At 51.8% G+C, this 13,785-nt stretch overlaps 5 protein-coding genes across 5 annotated transcripts; 2 read left to right on the top strand and 3 right to left on the bottom strand.

Annotated features, from left to right (window-relative positions):
- Window positions 1-1,714: 1,714 nt before the first annotated feature.
- On the bottom strand, window positions 1,715-2,986 carry J4E86_002906 (uncharacterized protein; the record flags this gene model as incomplete). Its single annotated transcript, XM_051443462.1, has 1 exon — window positions 1,715-2,986. The coding sequence occupies one exon, from the start codon at window positions 2,984-2,986 to the stop codon at window positions 1,715-1,717; it is 1,272 nt and encodes a 423-aa protein (XP_051304957.1).
- Window positions 2,987-3,935: 949 nt separating this feature from the next.
- On the bottom strand, window positions 3,936-5,399 carry J4E86_002905 (uncharacterized protein; the record flags this gene model as incomplete). Its single annotated transcript, XM_051443461.1, has 1 exon — window positions 3,936-5,399. One exon carries the CDS (start codon window positions 5,397-5,399, stop codon window positions 3,936-3,938), a length of 1,464 nt encoding a protein of 487 aa, XP_051304956.1.
- A 665-nt stretch (window positions 5,400-6,064) lies between these two features.
- On the bottom strand, window positions 6,065-7,263 carry J4E86_002904 (uncharacterized protein; the record flags this gene model as incomplete). The annotated part of the gene is made up of 2 exons (XM_051443460.1): window positions 6,065-7,069; window positions 7,123-7,263. The coding sequence occupies 2 exons, from the start codon at window positions 7,261-7,263 to the stop codon at window positions 6,065-6,067; spliced, it is 1,146 nt and encodes a 381-aa protein (XP_051304955.1).
- Window positions 7,264-8,831: 1,568 nt separating this feature from the next.
- Window positions 8,832-10,551, top strand: J4E86_002903 (uncharacterized protein; the record flags this gene model as incomplete). The annotated part of the gene is made up of 4 exons (XM_051443459.1): window positions 8,832-8,907; window positions 8,957-9,757; window positions 9,808-10,255; window positions 10,314-10,551. 4 exons carry the CDS (start codon window positions 8,832-8,834, stop codon window positions 10,549-10,551), a joined length of 1,563 nt encoding a protein of 520 aa, XP_051304954.1.
- A 1,061-nt stretch (window positions 10,552-11,612) lies between these two features.
- On the top strand, window positions 11,613-13,645 carry J4E86_002902 (uncharacterized protein; the record flags this gene model as incomplete). Its single annotated transcript, XM_051443458.1, has 4 exons — window positions 11,613-11,950; window positions 12,003-12,200; window positions 12,245-12,636; window positions 12,690-13,645. 4 exons carry the CDS (start codon window positions 11,613-11,615, stop codon window positions 13,643-13,645), a joined length of 1,884 nt encoding a protein of 627 aa, XP_051304953.1.
- Between the last annotated feature and the right edge of the window lie 140 nt (window positions 13,646-13,785).

Genomic DNA, 13,785 nt, shown 5'->3' with positions numbered 1-13,785 from the left:
TTCCCCTAGAATACCTCCAGACTCAAACGCTGGAATCCGCGAGCATCAGTATGAGGATGTCATGGGCAGCGGACAGGCAGGCAACAAGGGCTGAGGATATCGCTTACAGCTTACTCGGACTTTTCGGTGTTAACATGCCATTGCTATATGGTGAGGGCAAGATAAAAGCGTTCAAAAGATTGCAGGAAGAGATCATGAAGATTTCTGACGATGAGACAATATTCGCATGGGAAGGTTCAGATTTCTGTACGCATGAAGTCACCGGAGACGCGCTCGCGAGGAGTCCAAATGACTTTCGAGAAGCATCACACTTGATACCCTTCGCCGCAGATAACCCCGTGGCTCCTTACGCCATCACTCACAGAGGGTTGTGTATTTGGCAAGCGACTCTCTTAACCCATCTTGATGATACCAAGTCCTACAAGCTTCGGCCACTTCGCTCGCCGGTCATGATATGGTCGGGTCTCAGCATGGTCACCTGGGGTATTCTGAGGTGCCACCCTATCCATGATTTTGAACACTTTGTGGTTATTCCGCTGCGACATTTGTCTGCAAACATCTATCGTCGAGACACCAATACTAGTGTGTGCTTGATCCCATGCGAGTCAGTACAATCCGAGTACTCTCCTAAAGAGATATACATTCACAACAGTCGTACATCGACCATCTCGACCAGCGTGCGGCGTCGCTGGGGATTTCTTCTTCGAAAGCCTCCGGAAACTATGGAGATACGGCGATGCTACCCAGAAGCAGCGTGGAACGTCAAGGACAGGATTCTACAGGGCAATGAGACTATTGAGGATAACGATGGATCTTCGTCATGGCACGCAACTTTGGAACTGAGTATCGGTTCGACCAATGAGTCAGAAGGCATCGAAAGGCTCTCGATTTTCGTTGCGTTAGGATGCAATTATAGCGCCAAAAAGCCGCCAGAACCATGGTGTCGTGTTCATGAGACAGGTCTACATGATCCTAAGTCGGAACGTAAGACTCTGGAAACATTCCATTATACCCTATCGCCACAGCCTTCATGGAGTCAGACCGACCGATTTGGGAGGAACGATGTGATCTACCGAAAGTATGTCCGGAAAGTGAACGGGGTGGGCCCGGATCTTAGCATCTCGGTCACCCAGAAAAAAGTCCTTTCGCAAGACATGTTCGTTGTGAACTGGTACGACACAAAGCTCCCTGTCTTTTTGTACTCACATTATCCAATGCCACAATCGCGGTATGGTTCCAAACTCTTCCCTTCCAATACATCTTAGTCGCCCGATGTCTCCGATCGGGCAGTTTCCCACATTTGAGACCGTTGCGAACTAATCGCGTAAGGTCAGGACCATGTATCATGTATCTACCTCGATATCGCAATCATCTATGCCGCGCGCACTTACCATCGTAGTATTAGTTGGGAGTGGTGCCTTTCCGCCCAAGTTAAGGACAAGCTAGCAGTCATCGTCCTCACACATGTGCTATCTTTCCAGTAATTGTCGGCACAGCCTGACATTGAAATGTATGTACATGAAGATGTATTCCACGACAGAAGCCTCCTATTGACGTATTGGAAAGTAATCTATGAATGATACTGGACCTTCGCTTTAGCGTCCAACGCCCGCCCGAATGCGCCCCAGTACTCCCCGACTTGAGATGTCTGGGGTTTAGCTCAGGCTCACCGAAGACGTCCAGAGTGTAGATCGATAGTATTAGCACGAGCAAACTACATCATGTCAGCAATCTCAACGTCCGGAAGAAAGGAGATACCCACCTTTGTTTTGTGCACGAGCTTCCAAATGATGATCGGTACGATGAAGAGTGGAATGCCAATATACGATGCGATGAAGTCACCCGTACTCCAGTTTCCCTTCAAGAAAACAGGAAATCCAGTGATCAAGGTAATGATAGTAGATCCGATGAAACCATACCACGCAGTAAAAGGTTGGAAGGGGCTCATCCACGGCAAGCTATCTCGGCTGAGTCCTTGCGCCTTCATGGCCGCATGGAAGCGGATGAAGCAGAAACACAATGTCGCCCAGGCGATTAGACCCGCGACCGTGCTGAGACTCACTAGCCATCCAAAAGCCTGCGCAGCACCCCCCTCGCCCAGACTGAGATATGCGAGAGGTCCAAAGAGCCAAGACGCAAGGACCGCGTAATACGGTACTCCGTTCTTCCAGGTGCGACCGAAGATTTGTGGGAGCTGGCGATCCGTGGTCATGGCGACAATAATTCGGGAACCGACCCAGCAGTAAGAGTTTCCTGCCGACCAGGCGGAGATGAGAATGCAGGCGTTGACGATCGAAGGCAGGACGCTGATGCCTGCTTGCTTGATCGCGATAACCCAGGGTGAAGAGTTAGCGTTTCCAGTGCCTGACACGAGACCGGGATTCCTCGGATCGACGATAATTCCGATGAGAAGAGCACCCAGAATGTAGAACAAGGCGATGCGAAATGTGACCCGTTTGGCCGACTTTGGAATGGCCGAGTGTGGGTTGATGCTCTCAGCAGCGGTGATAACAACCACCTCGACACCAATGAAGGAGAAAGCTGCGTTGACGAACGAAGCTAGGAATCCGAGGAAGTGACCTGTTGGCCCAGAGATGCCGTTGTAGTCCACCCATGCGCCTGGATTGTTCCAGTAACGGAAGCCAATTGTTTCACCGTTTGGCGCGCCTCCGGAGGTAATGACGATGGAAACCAGAATGAGTCCAAGAAAGCATGCAATCTTGATTGCACCAGCGACGACTTCAGATTCACCAAACCAACGTACACTCAGCAAGTTTGTAGCCAGGATAAGAACCAGACTGATGGAGATGACAACGGCAGGCGACATGTCTGTCCAGTAGCCCACCAGAATTGCGGATGCTGAGCACTCGGCAGCAATGGATATAGTATAACAATACCCATAGCTTATAGCGAGCGAGAAACCAACCGCGGGATCAATGAAGCGACTCGCAAAATGAGGAAACGAGCCAGCAGTGGGAATCTGCATCACAGTAAGCAACTACGCCTTGGGACCCAACACCAAAGAGTTACAAACCACAGTAGCCAACTCCGCAATACTCTGCATAACACACCAAAGCACACTCCCCACGACCAAATACGCAAGTAACAAGCCCGCAGGCCCAGCACTCGCATACGCAGATCCCGTTCCGATGAAAAGACCCGTGCCAATCCCCGAACAAAATCCTATCATGGTGACATGATAATTCTTGAGCCGCCGCTGCGTAGCACCATGCCCACCAACATTGAGTTGCGGTTCGAGAATGGGTTTGCCATCGTCGGAGCCATGGTGGTCGATGTGTGGTGAGCTTTCGATGTCGTGCTGGTGGATTTGTTCCAACATTTTCGACTATGATGTGACCGCGGAGACAAGGCTCTGGGGTATGTTGGAGAACGCACAGGCGGTAGTATGGCGGGGATGTGTACCCAGGTATGTAAGGGTTCGCACTATGGAAGTTGTCTTGGTGCTATGTACTATACTTGCCCTTGTGTTCGCCCGTCCCTGAAATTCTTTTCGGCGCTATCAAAGCACGTCATGTAAATCTGTTGTGAGCCTGGACCACCATGTGGTGGCGCGGAATGCAGTTGGGAAGCACTATACGAATACCTAGGTACCCATCATGGTGCATGGTTTTAGAGGTTTAAATCTCGCCGCAGCGTTTAAGCGGCTAGACGTCTATCACGCTTTATCGATAGACTTACTCAGTTGTAGGCCCTTTCTTGACAGGTGTAAAGCGTAGCCATGTGATTTGTTAGATGGACTAGTTCCCACTAAATCGTGAATTTTCGGAAGGGGCCGATCTTAGCGCGATGAAGTTTTCTTGATGTTCGCACTACCAGGACTGTTTTACGCTAGTTCGGTCCGCTCAACAACAGAATTGTGGGTAAGATCATAGCGTGCTCGTTTCCTAGCATGACGAATTCATCTATCAAATCGCTCAGACCTTTACTTTCAGCGTCCAACGCCTTCCCAAACATGCCCACCGACTGAACAAAAAGCTGATCAGACTCAAACCGAGAATCGCGCAGAAGAAAGCTACCATTGGCTGTGGTCCAACTGTCTCAACAAGCTCTCCGCTGATCGGAATGCACACCAGCGTTGCGAGGGAAGCGATGAAGTACATGCTTCCATAGTATCGGCCAAATTCCTCTGCCCTGCATAGTTGACCTACGCATGCGGGTGTCAACGCCATCCAGGAACCTGTTCCGAAACCGAAGAGCGCTGCGAAAGCGTACAGTGCTGGAAGCGATGTTGTACCGAGTGGCAGCCATAGGGCTAGCATCCAGAGTAAGGTGAAGACGATCATGATGAACAGAGTGTTGAATCGACCAATCTTATCCGCGGCATACCCGGGTAGTAATCGTCCAAGGCAGGAGACACCGTTGAGTACCGCGATGAGGTAGAAGCCAGTGTCAGGCGGGAAGTTCGTACTCAGCGTTGCGTAAGTAGGCATGATGCCCAGTCCACCGAAGAGAACGACTTCGAATCCGAAGACACTCAACGTAAACAAGCTCAACCTCAGATCGCCGTAGATAGAGAGTGAGATGATGGCTTTCTTCTTTGCGGCGGCAGACGGCGGGATGCGAGCTTTCATCAGGATATTGGCGATGATGAAGCAGAAGAGGAAAACGAAGCCCAGTATCCGGAGCGACCACGCATAGCCGTATTTCGGAAGAGTAGTTCGCAGGACCAACGGAATCGTCAGGCCACCAGCAGAGCTACCCATCATGGCGATACCTTGCGTAAGACCTCGCCTCTCCTTGAACCAATGCGCAACTACTGCAAGACTCGTAGTCGTCAGCATGGCGCCGGAAAATCCTCCCAGTACGCCACAACAGAGAATCATCTGCCAGAACTTGTCGCACTCAGCAAGCAGGAAGATCATCAGGAGGAACATGACACTTCCTGTCAAAGCGATCCATCGCGGCCCATACCGGTCGAAGAGCGGTCCCACCCAAATACCCAGCGCAAGTGACAGGTAGACGAAGACCGACGGGATCCATCCGATATCACGTGCCGACATATACGAAAGCTGGTTCTGGCCCCAGTAGTCCTGAAGCGTGCCGATGGACACCATGAATCCAAAGGAAGGAAACAGCATCAACCACGCCGATGCGACAACGAGCCACGCGCGCAGCCCACCTTCGGGGAAATCGTCTTCAGCGTCCACAATGGGTATCCCAGGTTCTTCGTCAAGTTCGTCGATAGGCTGCGTCCGATGCGACCGTGTGCGCACATGGGATCTGACTTCCATCTCGTGATGCGCAGACTGTTTCGATTCGCTCCCCGCCTTCGATCGCCCCGTCATCTTCGACACCGTCCTCCTCAATCCATCCCAGATCTCATCAGGCTCCTCATAGACATAGGGTCTTCCGTCGCTCGTGGTCGGAATGTCCTGCATCTGGACAACAGGGTTGGCGATTGGATCCATCTTGAACAAAAACCACTTCTTCTATCCTTATATCGTCTTTCGAAAGATAAACAGCAGCAGATTGCGTCAAGCGCTCGTAGCGTGGACCAGAAAGACGTCTTATCCGTCGTTCAGAAGTTTGGTCGTCGACCACACGAGTCTACCGTGCCTTATACAACAGCGACAACACCCGGATTCGCATGCCTCATCGAGTAGAGCAGCTTGGCGCAAAAAAACGCATCTATGACAGCGACCAGACGCATAGGGCGTGTTAACGCTCGATGCGCCCTACCCTATCGGCGGAGCGACGGTTAGTGGAGCGGCGTGTCTGGGCCTGCCCCGCTTTCAACCGTTGATTCGCATCTTCGGAGCTTTTTGGCATACTCCGATTACTCCTAGATGCACTTGCTCGTACTCCGAGATCGCCATGGTGGAGAAAAGGGCGGAAAGCGTGTGAAGTTTGCCAGGGCGCGGCGTGGGTTGGGTTGGTCGAAATCGTGATTTTCGCGAGGGTTGCACTTGCGATGCCGGCAGGAGGCCGCGGCGTTGGTGGCTGGTGCATTACTAAGCCAATCTCGCAATGACTGAGTTGAGTAAATCCCATTGTTCTACAATGCTACTACAAAGTTCCACTTTGCTACTTACAAGCCTGCGCTTTAATTCGGTACAGCCGTAATGACAGAATGATACCTCACTTCGTCATAGCAATGCACATCCGCGATCTTCAGTCCCGCGCTCTCCAACAACTTTGCCCAGTCCTCCCTGCTCCGCTCGATGCCGCCCAGCGACGCCATCATCGCAAGATCCATCATAGCGACCTGCCAAGGCACCTTCGTCTCCGGTAGCACCACCTCATCGATCAGGATGCGCGATTCCGGACCCATAGCAGGAACGATGTTCGCGAGAATGCGAACACAGTCTTCATCCGTCCAGTCATGCATGATGTGCCTGAGATAGTAGAACTTTGCTTCACGAATAGGTTGCGGGGTGAAGAAGTCATGGGCTTGGAACTCGATACCGTCCACGTGAGGCGCATGCGCGAGTGTTGAAGGGACATCTTGGGCGACGATACGACCGGGCAGTTCGGGAAACTTCTTCTTGAACGCGACGGAATGTTGGCCAAAGCCTCCGCCAATGTCGACCAAGAGCGCAGAGTCGTCCGCGGGCTTGAAGTCGCCGACAACGTCCTGAGCAGGGTATGAAGACACCCAGCTATCGACAGAGTCAAGCACCATTATGTGACCGAGTGCTTTCATCTGCTCGCCGTCCTGCTTCATCCACTCGAACGGTGTAAGGTCCGTCTTCATGGCCGAATGAAAAGGCAGGTCCTTGGGATCGGTGATGTCCTGGTACTTGTGCTCTTTCAAATAGCCAGGCAGTGCTTGCATAACCGGCAAATGGAGTTTCGACAGATGCGGCGCGGCGCCGTTGACGTGCGGGTTGGCGAAGACGCGCGTCGCACGGTTTGCTGCAAACGTATCCTTTTCGACTTCTGCAATGAGTCCGAACGATGCCATGGACCGAAGCAAGTGCGCGAGTAGATTGGGCGCAGCGCCAGTCTTTTGCTGAAACTCATCGTGTGTTATTGGTGTTGTCGATGAGGCGAGAGTGGTAAAGATGTTGAGATCGATACCGACGTCGATAAGAGCCCATTGAAGAGGCTGGGGAGGAATTAGTAAACGTATCTCGTACGTAACGGATAGGGGAGACTTACTGCCATAGCTAGGCTGAACATCATCTCCCAATCGCTGTAGAGATCCTTCTGTAGGTCCCGGATCTGTTCTTGGATTTGTTGTCTTTCTCGGGCATTGCCTTTGGCGTATGCCTGACGGATCTGGTCTGCTGCTGATTCCATAATTGTGGGCTTGAAGCTGTACACTAGGGTTTATGCTGGAAGGGAGAGGCGTTGCAATTGCTGTGTTGATTAACATCCATTATCGGAGGCTTCGATCTTTATACTTCATCTCTGTTCGCGCGACTGTCTCGGTTTCTTCGGTCGTACACCCCGTCCTTCGCTCAAGAATTGTTATATTGACCGATATGTGCGACATTCAGGTTGGTAGTGGTGAAGATGTCCGTAGGCAGCAGCGAGATGACCGAAAAGACCGAAAAGACCAGTACGTCTGTACCTGAGTTCCTACAAAGCACGACTTACCGCTGTAGCCCTCCAGAGGGCCTTCTCTCGGCTTTTAGGTTCCCCTTGAATACATGGTAATCCATCCACAATGGATTGAGGCGAAACAATGATGGTAAGTCCGATTGCCTAAATAGGAAGGTTGAGCTTGGGTGTAGATGACGCCACTTTCGCTCAATGACGCCCAGGTCGCCAATGTTGGCCCAATGTCCCCCATGACGCCCATGCCTGCCTCGCCTAGCATTCATGATATGCACACCACGCTCGTTCAACGCCAGCGACCTGTACTTCGCCAAAGCCAAGCCTCATGACGCAATATTACACTTTCAGTATGAGACATCCTGAAGCGCGCGCAATATTATGCATCTCACCCGAGCATCCAGCGACGGTGGTTGTTGCGGACACGAACGAAACAAACGTAGCCCTCTAGGCTACCTAGGTAGGTCAAGTCGACAAGGCCTCAGCTTGTGTGCATATCGTGGGAAAATCTGAGAGGCGGTATTAGGACAAGCTGCTCAAGAGATTATAGTTGAGTGTGTCCAATACTCTTCGTCCAGAACGCTGCCGTGCTGTTGAAGCCCGCCATGTTGACGTTGCAGTCACGTCTGTGGCGGATTGGCAATGCGCAGCGGACCGGATGTGACGGATATTGGCTATACTCCCGCCCGACTAAGATGCCTTCGTATCCTGATGTCTTCCATGTCTTCGAGAGTGTCTTGCTGACATGTCAATGCGTCCATGGAGAAGGGTCTTTGGACGCAGGCGCTACGATCGCTGGCAAGCTTAGCGTTCGAGATTCAAGTGGAGCTCATTATTCCGCCGACGCTTGAGAAATACCGCCATTCAGATGAAAGCGCTAGGCTCAACACATGCAGCACCAAGCATTCGGGCGGTCTCGTATACATGGCTTGGGAGGCTTATCTTCACAAATTTCGAGCCGCATGCTGTAGCGTCGCGCAACGAAAACACCATTAAGAATGCTCGCAAAGGTCGCAACGGCTCTGTTCCATGAGTATGTAGCAACCGAGTCGGACAATAGGCCTGAACGATCCCAGAGACGAACAAATGACTGGTGGAAGAACAGATAAATGGGTCTGCGGAGGCCAAAGGTGGAGTCTGGGGTCGGACAGGTTCCTCCACATGATAACGACGCAATACTCGGGTACAGCACTGCCGGTGGTGCCACCCTCGGCGTCTGGTGTTTTGACCTAGGTATTTATTGAAAAGCCTACCTCTCTCTCTTTGTACGCAGACAAGTCAACCCAGAAAGCTGCGACGACATAACCAAGATGCCGTCCAAATTCTTCAAGAACCGCAGGGTCTATCTGCTGACCAGTGTTGCCTACATGGGCTCGCTGCTGTTCGGTAGGCGCCCGCTGTCTCCATTCCTGAGCAAGAGCTAACACTATGGAAGGTTATGACACCGGAGTAATGGGCAGCGTGCTCGCGCTCAAAGCTTTCAAACAGGACTTCGGCTTGCCAACAGACTCGTCTGGATTCTCCGACTCCGAAAATGCATCGGTATCGTCGAACGTCGTATCGCTTCTTACTGCAGGTTGCTTTTTCGGTGCCATCGGGGCCGCTTGGATCAACGAACGGTTCGGTCGACGATTGTCTCTTATGGGCTTCTCCCTTGTCTTCCTTATCGGTGCCGCAATCCAGACTGCCGCTCATCATGAGATTGGCGTGATCTACGCAGGTCGCGTCATCGCAGGGCTCGGCATTGGAGGTATGTCATCCATTACCCCGGTATTCGTCTCGGAAAATGCTCCTCCAGCTCTTCGAGGACGTATCGCTGGTCTCTTCCAGGAGTTCCTGGTCATTGGTAGCACTTTTGCGTACTGGCTAGATTACGGTGTTGCGCTCCACATGCCCACATCAACGAAACAATGGAGAGTGCCCGTATCGATTCAACTCATCCCAGGTGGTTTCATGTTGATCGGGCTTTTCTTCCTCAAGGAGTCTCCACGGTGGTTGATGTCAAAGGGTCGACAAGAGGAAGCTGCACAATCTCTTGCGTTCATTCGCTGCGAGCAACCCGATAGCCCTGAGCTCCAAAAAGAGCTAGCCGAGATTCGCGCTGCAGTCGAAGAAGAGTTGAACCAGACTGAGGGCATAACATGGAAGGAGGTTCTCCTTCCAGGCAACCGATACCGATTCATCACTGGTTTCGTGTTGATGCTCTGGCAGCAGTTCAGCGGAACAAACTCAATCGGTAAGATGAAGATCTTTAGAGCTGAACTTCGCCATCTGACCCTCCTTCAGGCTACTACGCTCCTCAGATCTTCCAGACCATTGGTGTATCAGCAGCCAACGCTTCTCTGTTCGCAACGGGTATCTATGGCACAGTCAAAGTCATTACGACTGGAATCTTCTTGATCGTCGGTATCGACTTCGTAGGCCGGAAGTACTCGCTCATGGCTGGCGCGGCATGGATGGCGTCCATGATGTTCATCATCGGCGCTGTTCTTGCTACAAACCCACCAAACCCAGATTCTGGATCAGTCTCGTCCGCCTCCATCGCCATGGTCGCCATGATCTACCTTTATGTCATCGGCTACTCAGCTTCTTGGGGTCCCGTCCCATGGGTTTATCTTGGGGAAATCTTTCCAACCCGACTTCGTTCGTATGGTGTGGGAATGGGAGCAGCAACACAATGGCTCTTCAATTTCGTCATTACGAAGATTACACCCGCTGCAATCAACTCCATCGGGTAAGGCAATGACTCTACAAACTGCATACAAGACATGCACTGACATCGTCCTTTGCAGGTGGAAAACATTCCTCATGTTCGGCATCTTTTGTCTTTCCATGGGCATCTTTGCTACATTTTTCATCAAAGAGACGAAAGGAAAGACACTTGAGGAGATTGACATCCTGTTCGGTGACGTGTCGGCTGATCAGCGTCGCCAGGATGTCGAGGCGGGTATGAAGGAGGAGCAGCGAAAGCACTCGGTGAAGTACATGGAGGATGCTACTGAGCTAGATGACAGGGCAGGCAAGGACTGAGCAGTGCTTGCAGATCAGCAGTGCTTGCAGATCGATACCGAGGATTGCGCCGTTCTGTAGATTGATGAACATGTTCAGCAGACAATGGCGAAACTTGGCGATAAGCTGTAGCCGGACTCAATCTAAGAGTCTTTTTGCCTGGGTTTGACGTGCGCATCAATCGCGTATCTCTGTCAAGACGGGAAGACGATAAGCCATTTGATATGTCGGATGTCGATGCGATGGGTGACGATGAGACCGTTTTGGGATGCGGAACAGGTGGGGGCTTGGTCAACACCCAAAGGGGCTAGCGTCGTTATCACAGGGGCAATTGCAAGAGGCCTCCGACATTTCGACGCGGTCCTTCGTCTTCGCATCACGACCAGCGTGAATCTCATCAGAAAATGGGTGCTGCATCACTTTCGAACATGCTGCCATCATTCCCGCTTCCATATCGACATCCATTTGCATGATGTGTCCCACAAGGCGATTCTGTACGCCCAGTGTGGGGAGACCCCGAAGTCAGCTTTCACGCGTTCAAAGGCTCTTATCGCAGGTTTAGTTCATTCTGATTCGTTTGTTACGACCAACAGGAAGACTCAGTATGTAGCCTCGCAGCACTCAGCATCGACCGTTTACCATGATGTCGGAACCACTGTATGATTACGGACGCCACAAAAGCCTCACAACCTTCGCGATATGCGCGACGTATTGATCACACGAGATGCACAGCGAAACCAGACCGGGTAAAACTACATGGCTGCATGCTGACTGCGCGCCCGATATGGCAATATGTCTGGGCCGGCCCGTATCGGAAGGTCAAGACGAGAACGGGGCCACATCATATGAGGCAGTACGAGTCAAGAGATGGAGATACAGTCTTCGCACCACCCCAAGCCTCAGGCTAACACCAGTCTGGATGTATGTGGGGCATATCATGGGAGTTGGAGAAGAGGGGTGTCGCCGATGCTGTTACTAGAAGCTTGTATAAGGCGCCGGCATGATAACCTGCAAGAGATCAAGCTTCGTCCTCGAAGCTTTAGGACATTGTTAATCTCAATTCCGTATTCGCACTTTCCAAAATGGTCTTCGGGTCCTCGCTTCTTTCAAGCCTTCTTGCGGCGCAAGCTGCCTATGCGTACAACTTCCCATACGAGAGCGTGCAGCTGACGGACTCGGATGTGGGGAACAATCCTGATTTGGCTTTTGGTAAAGCGAACCCAAGCAGCATACCTTCTTGCAAGAGCTATCCAGGCTACGACGGTTGGCCATCATCGACGCAATGGAGTGCCTTGAACATCAGTCTTGGAGGCACATTGTTCAAGGGTATTCCACCTGCTGCTGCCTGTTATGAGGGCGAGTACAAGGATACCGCAAAGTGTTCAAATGTCAGGCGACGTCAAAGCGATGCTCTCTTCGCGTAAGAACCTGCAAACCTTACCCTCAGTTGAAAGCTAACTTGTCTCATCTAGCAAGGAAGACCCACTGGTACCGTTTGGACAGTGGACTTTACATAACCCATGCCCCGTACCTGCAGCCAGCGCCACGCCTCCGCTGTCTGGCTGCAAACTCGTCAGCTTTCCTGCATTTGTCGTCAATGCTACTACAGTCAAAGACGTGCAGCTCGCAGTCAACTTTGCCAGGAACAACAATGTCCGGTTGACGATCAAGTACGTGCTCAGGAAAGATACCAGTCCCAAACTGACCATTGTAGAAATACCGGCCATGACTTCCTCGGCCGAAACACCGGCGGGGGCGCACTTCAAGTTTGGGTGCATCGCATGAAAGCATTCGATTACTTACCGACTTACAAAGTTGGTCAGTACGATGGTCAAGCAGCCCGAGTTGGAGCGGCGCTCGAACAACACGAAGTCTATAACGCCATGAGTGCACACGATATCACGCTTCTAGCTCCTGGGTCTTCTACTGTTGGAGCTTATGGCGGTTACATGCAAGGCGGAGGATTTTCGTACATCACGTCGAAGTACGGCCTCATGGCTGATCAGGTGCTTGCTCTAGAGGTTGTCGCTGCAGATGGCAAGTTTGTGCATGCAGATCCGACGGAGAATGCGGACCTGTTCTTCGCTATTAGAGGTGGTGGACCCGGTAAGCTTCCGTCGTACTATCACAACTATTTTTGATACTGACCGATAGCAAAGGAAACTTCGGTATAGTTACATCTGCCATCGTAAAAGCTTATCCGCCTACGACGGTCGCACGAAGTGACTTTACATTCCAGACCGGCCCAGTGTCCAGTAACGACAAGACCACCGTTCGCGTATCCAATGAAACCTTTTGGAAAGGTATGAAGGTCTATTTCTCGCACAACCTACGCATCAATGATGCCAAAGGCATCATGTCAAATTACATCACCAAGGCCTCTAGTACCTTTACCCTCTCAAATCAAATCACCAAGCCGGGCATCACCGTCGAAGAGATGAGAAAGCTCATGGCGCCGCTCATCAAAGATCTCAACGATATTGGCATTCCACTAGTCAACCCCGAGCCAAAGTTTTGGAGCACATATGCAAAGTTCGGTACCCAGCCCGGCGGCCCAAGCGGTGGTACTAGTAACAGCCGTCTTGTGAGCCGGCTTGTTCCCCGATCCAATCTCGCAGACCCAACCTCCCAGACATTCAATACCACCATGGCAGCAATACGCTCATTCGTGGAAGACGGGGGTTACAGCTTCCACTCCGTCGACTACGCACCAACATACGAAACAGCCGGCTATCCTGGCTCCGACTCTGCGGTCTCGCCGCACCTGCGCAACGCAGTCATGCACATGACCGGCTTCGATAGTCGGCAGTACGATGCTAGCCTCTCCGATGAGCTCTGGAAGTCGTCGCATGCACGCCTCAATTCCTACGTGCAGAAGCTGAGAGATGCGACGCCGCTTAGTGGTGCGTACATGAATGAGGCGGATGTTGCGGAGCCGAACTTTCAGTATAGTATGTATGGTGATAACTACGATAGGCTGCTGAAGATCAAGAAGGAAAGAGATCCTTGGGGGTTGTTCTATGCGGTTACGGGTGTGGGTAGCGAGAGTTGGTTCGTTGAAGGGACGGGAGGACTCCCTACTCAGCAGGGACGACTATGTAGGGTTGATGCATAGGGTACATGGGGTTGATAGCTTGCCGGATGTTGCAAATGGCTGTGATTCACGTAGGCACGATGCGAAATCGAGGAAAGCTGGAACGCACCACACGACTATAGCAATACGCACAAGCAGGTCGTTGCAACATACAATGTCTT

Source organism: Alternaria arbusti (genome assembly GCF_024043155.1).
Source record: "Alternaria arbusti strain BMP 1465 chromosome Unknown scaffold_3, whole genome shotgun sequence".
NCBI lineage: Eukaryota > Fungi > Ascomycota > Dothideomycetes > Pleosporales > Pleosporaceae > Alternaria > Alternaria arbusti.
The sequence above is the reverse complement of the archived record's forward strand: the minus strand, read 5'-3'. Positions and strand labels throughout refer to the sequence as shown.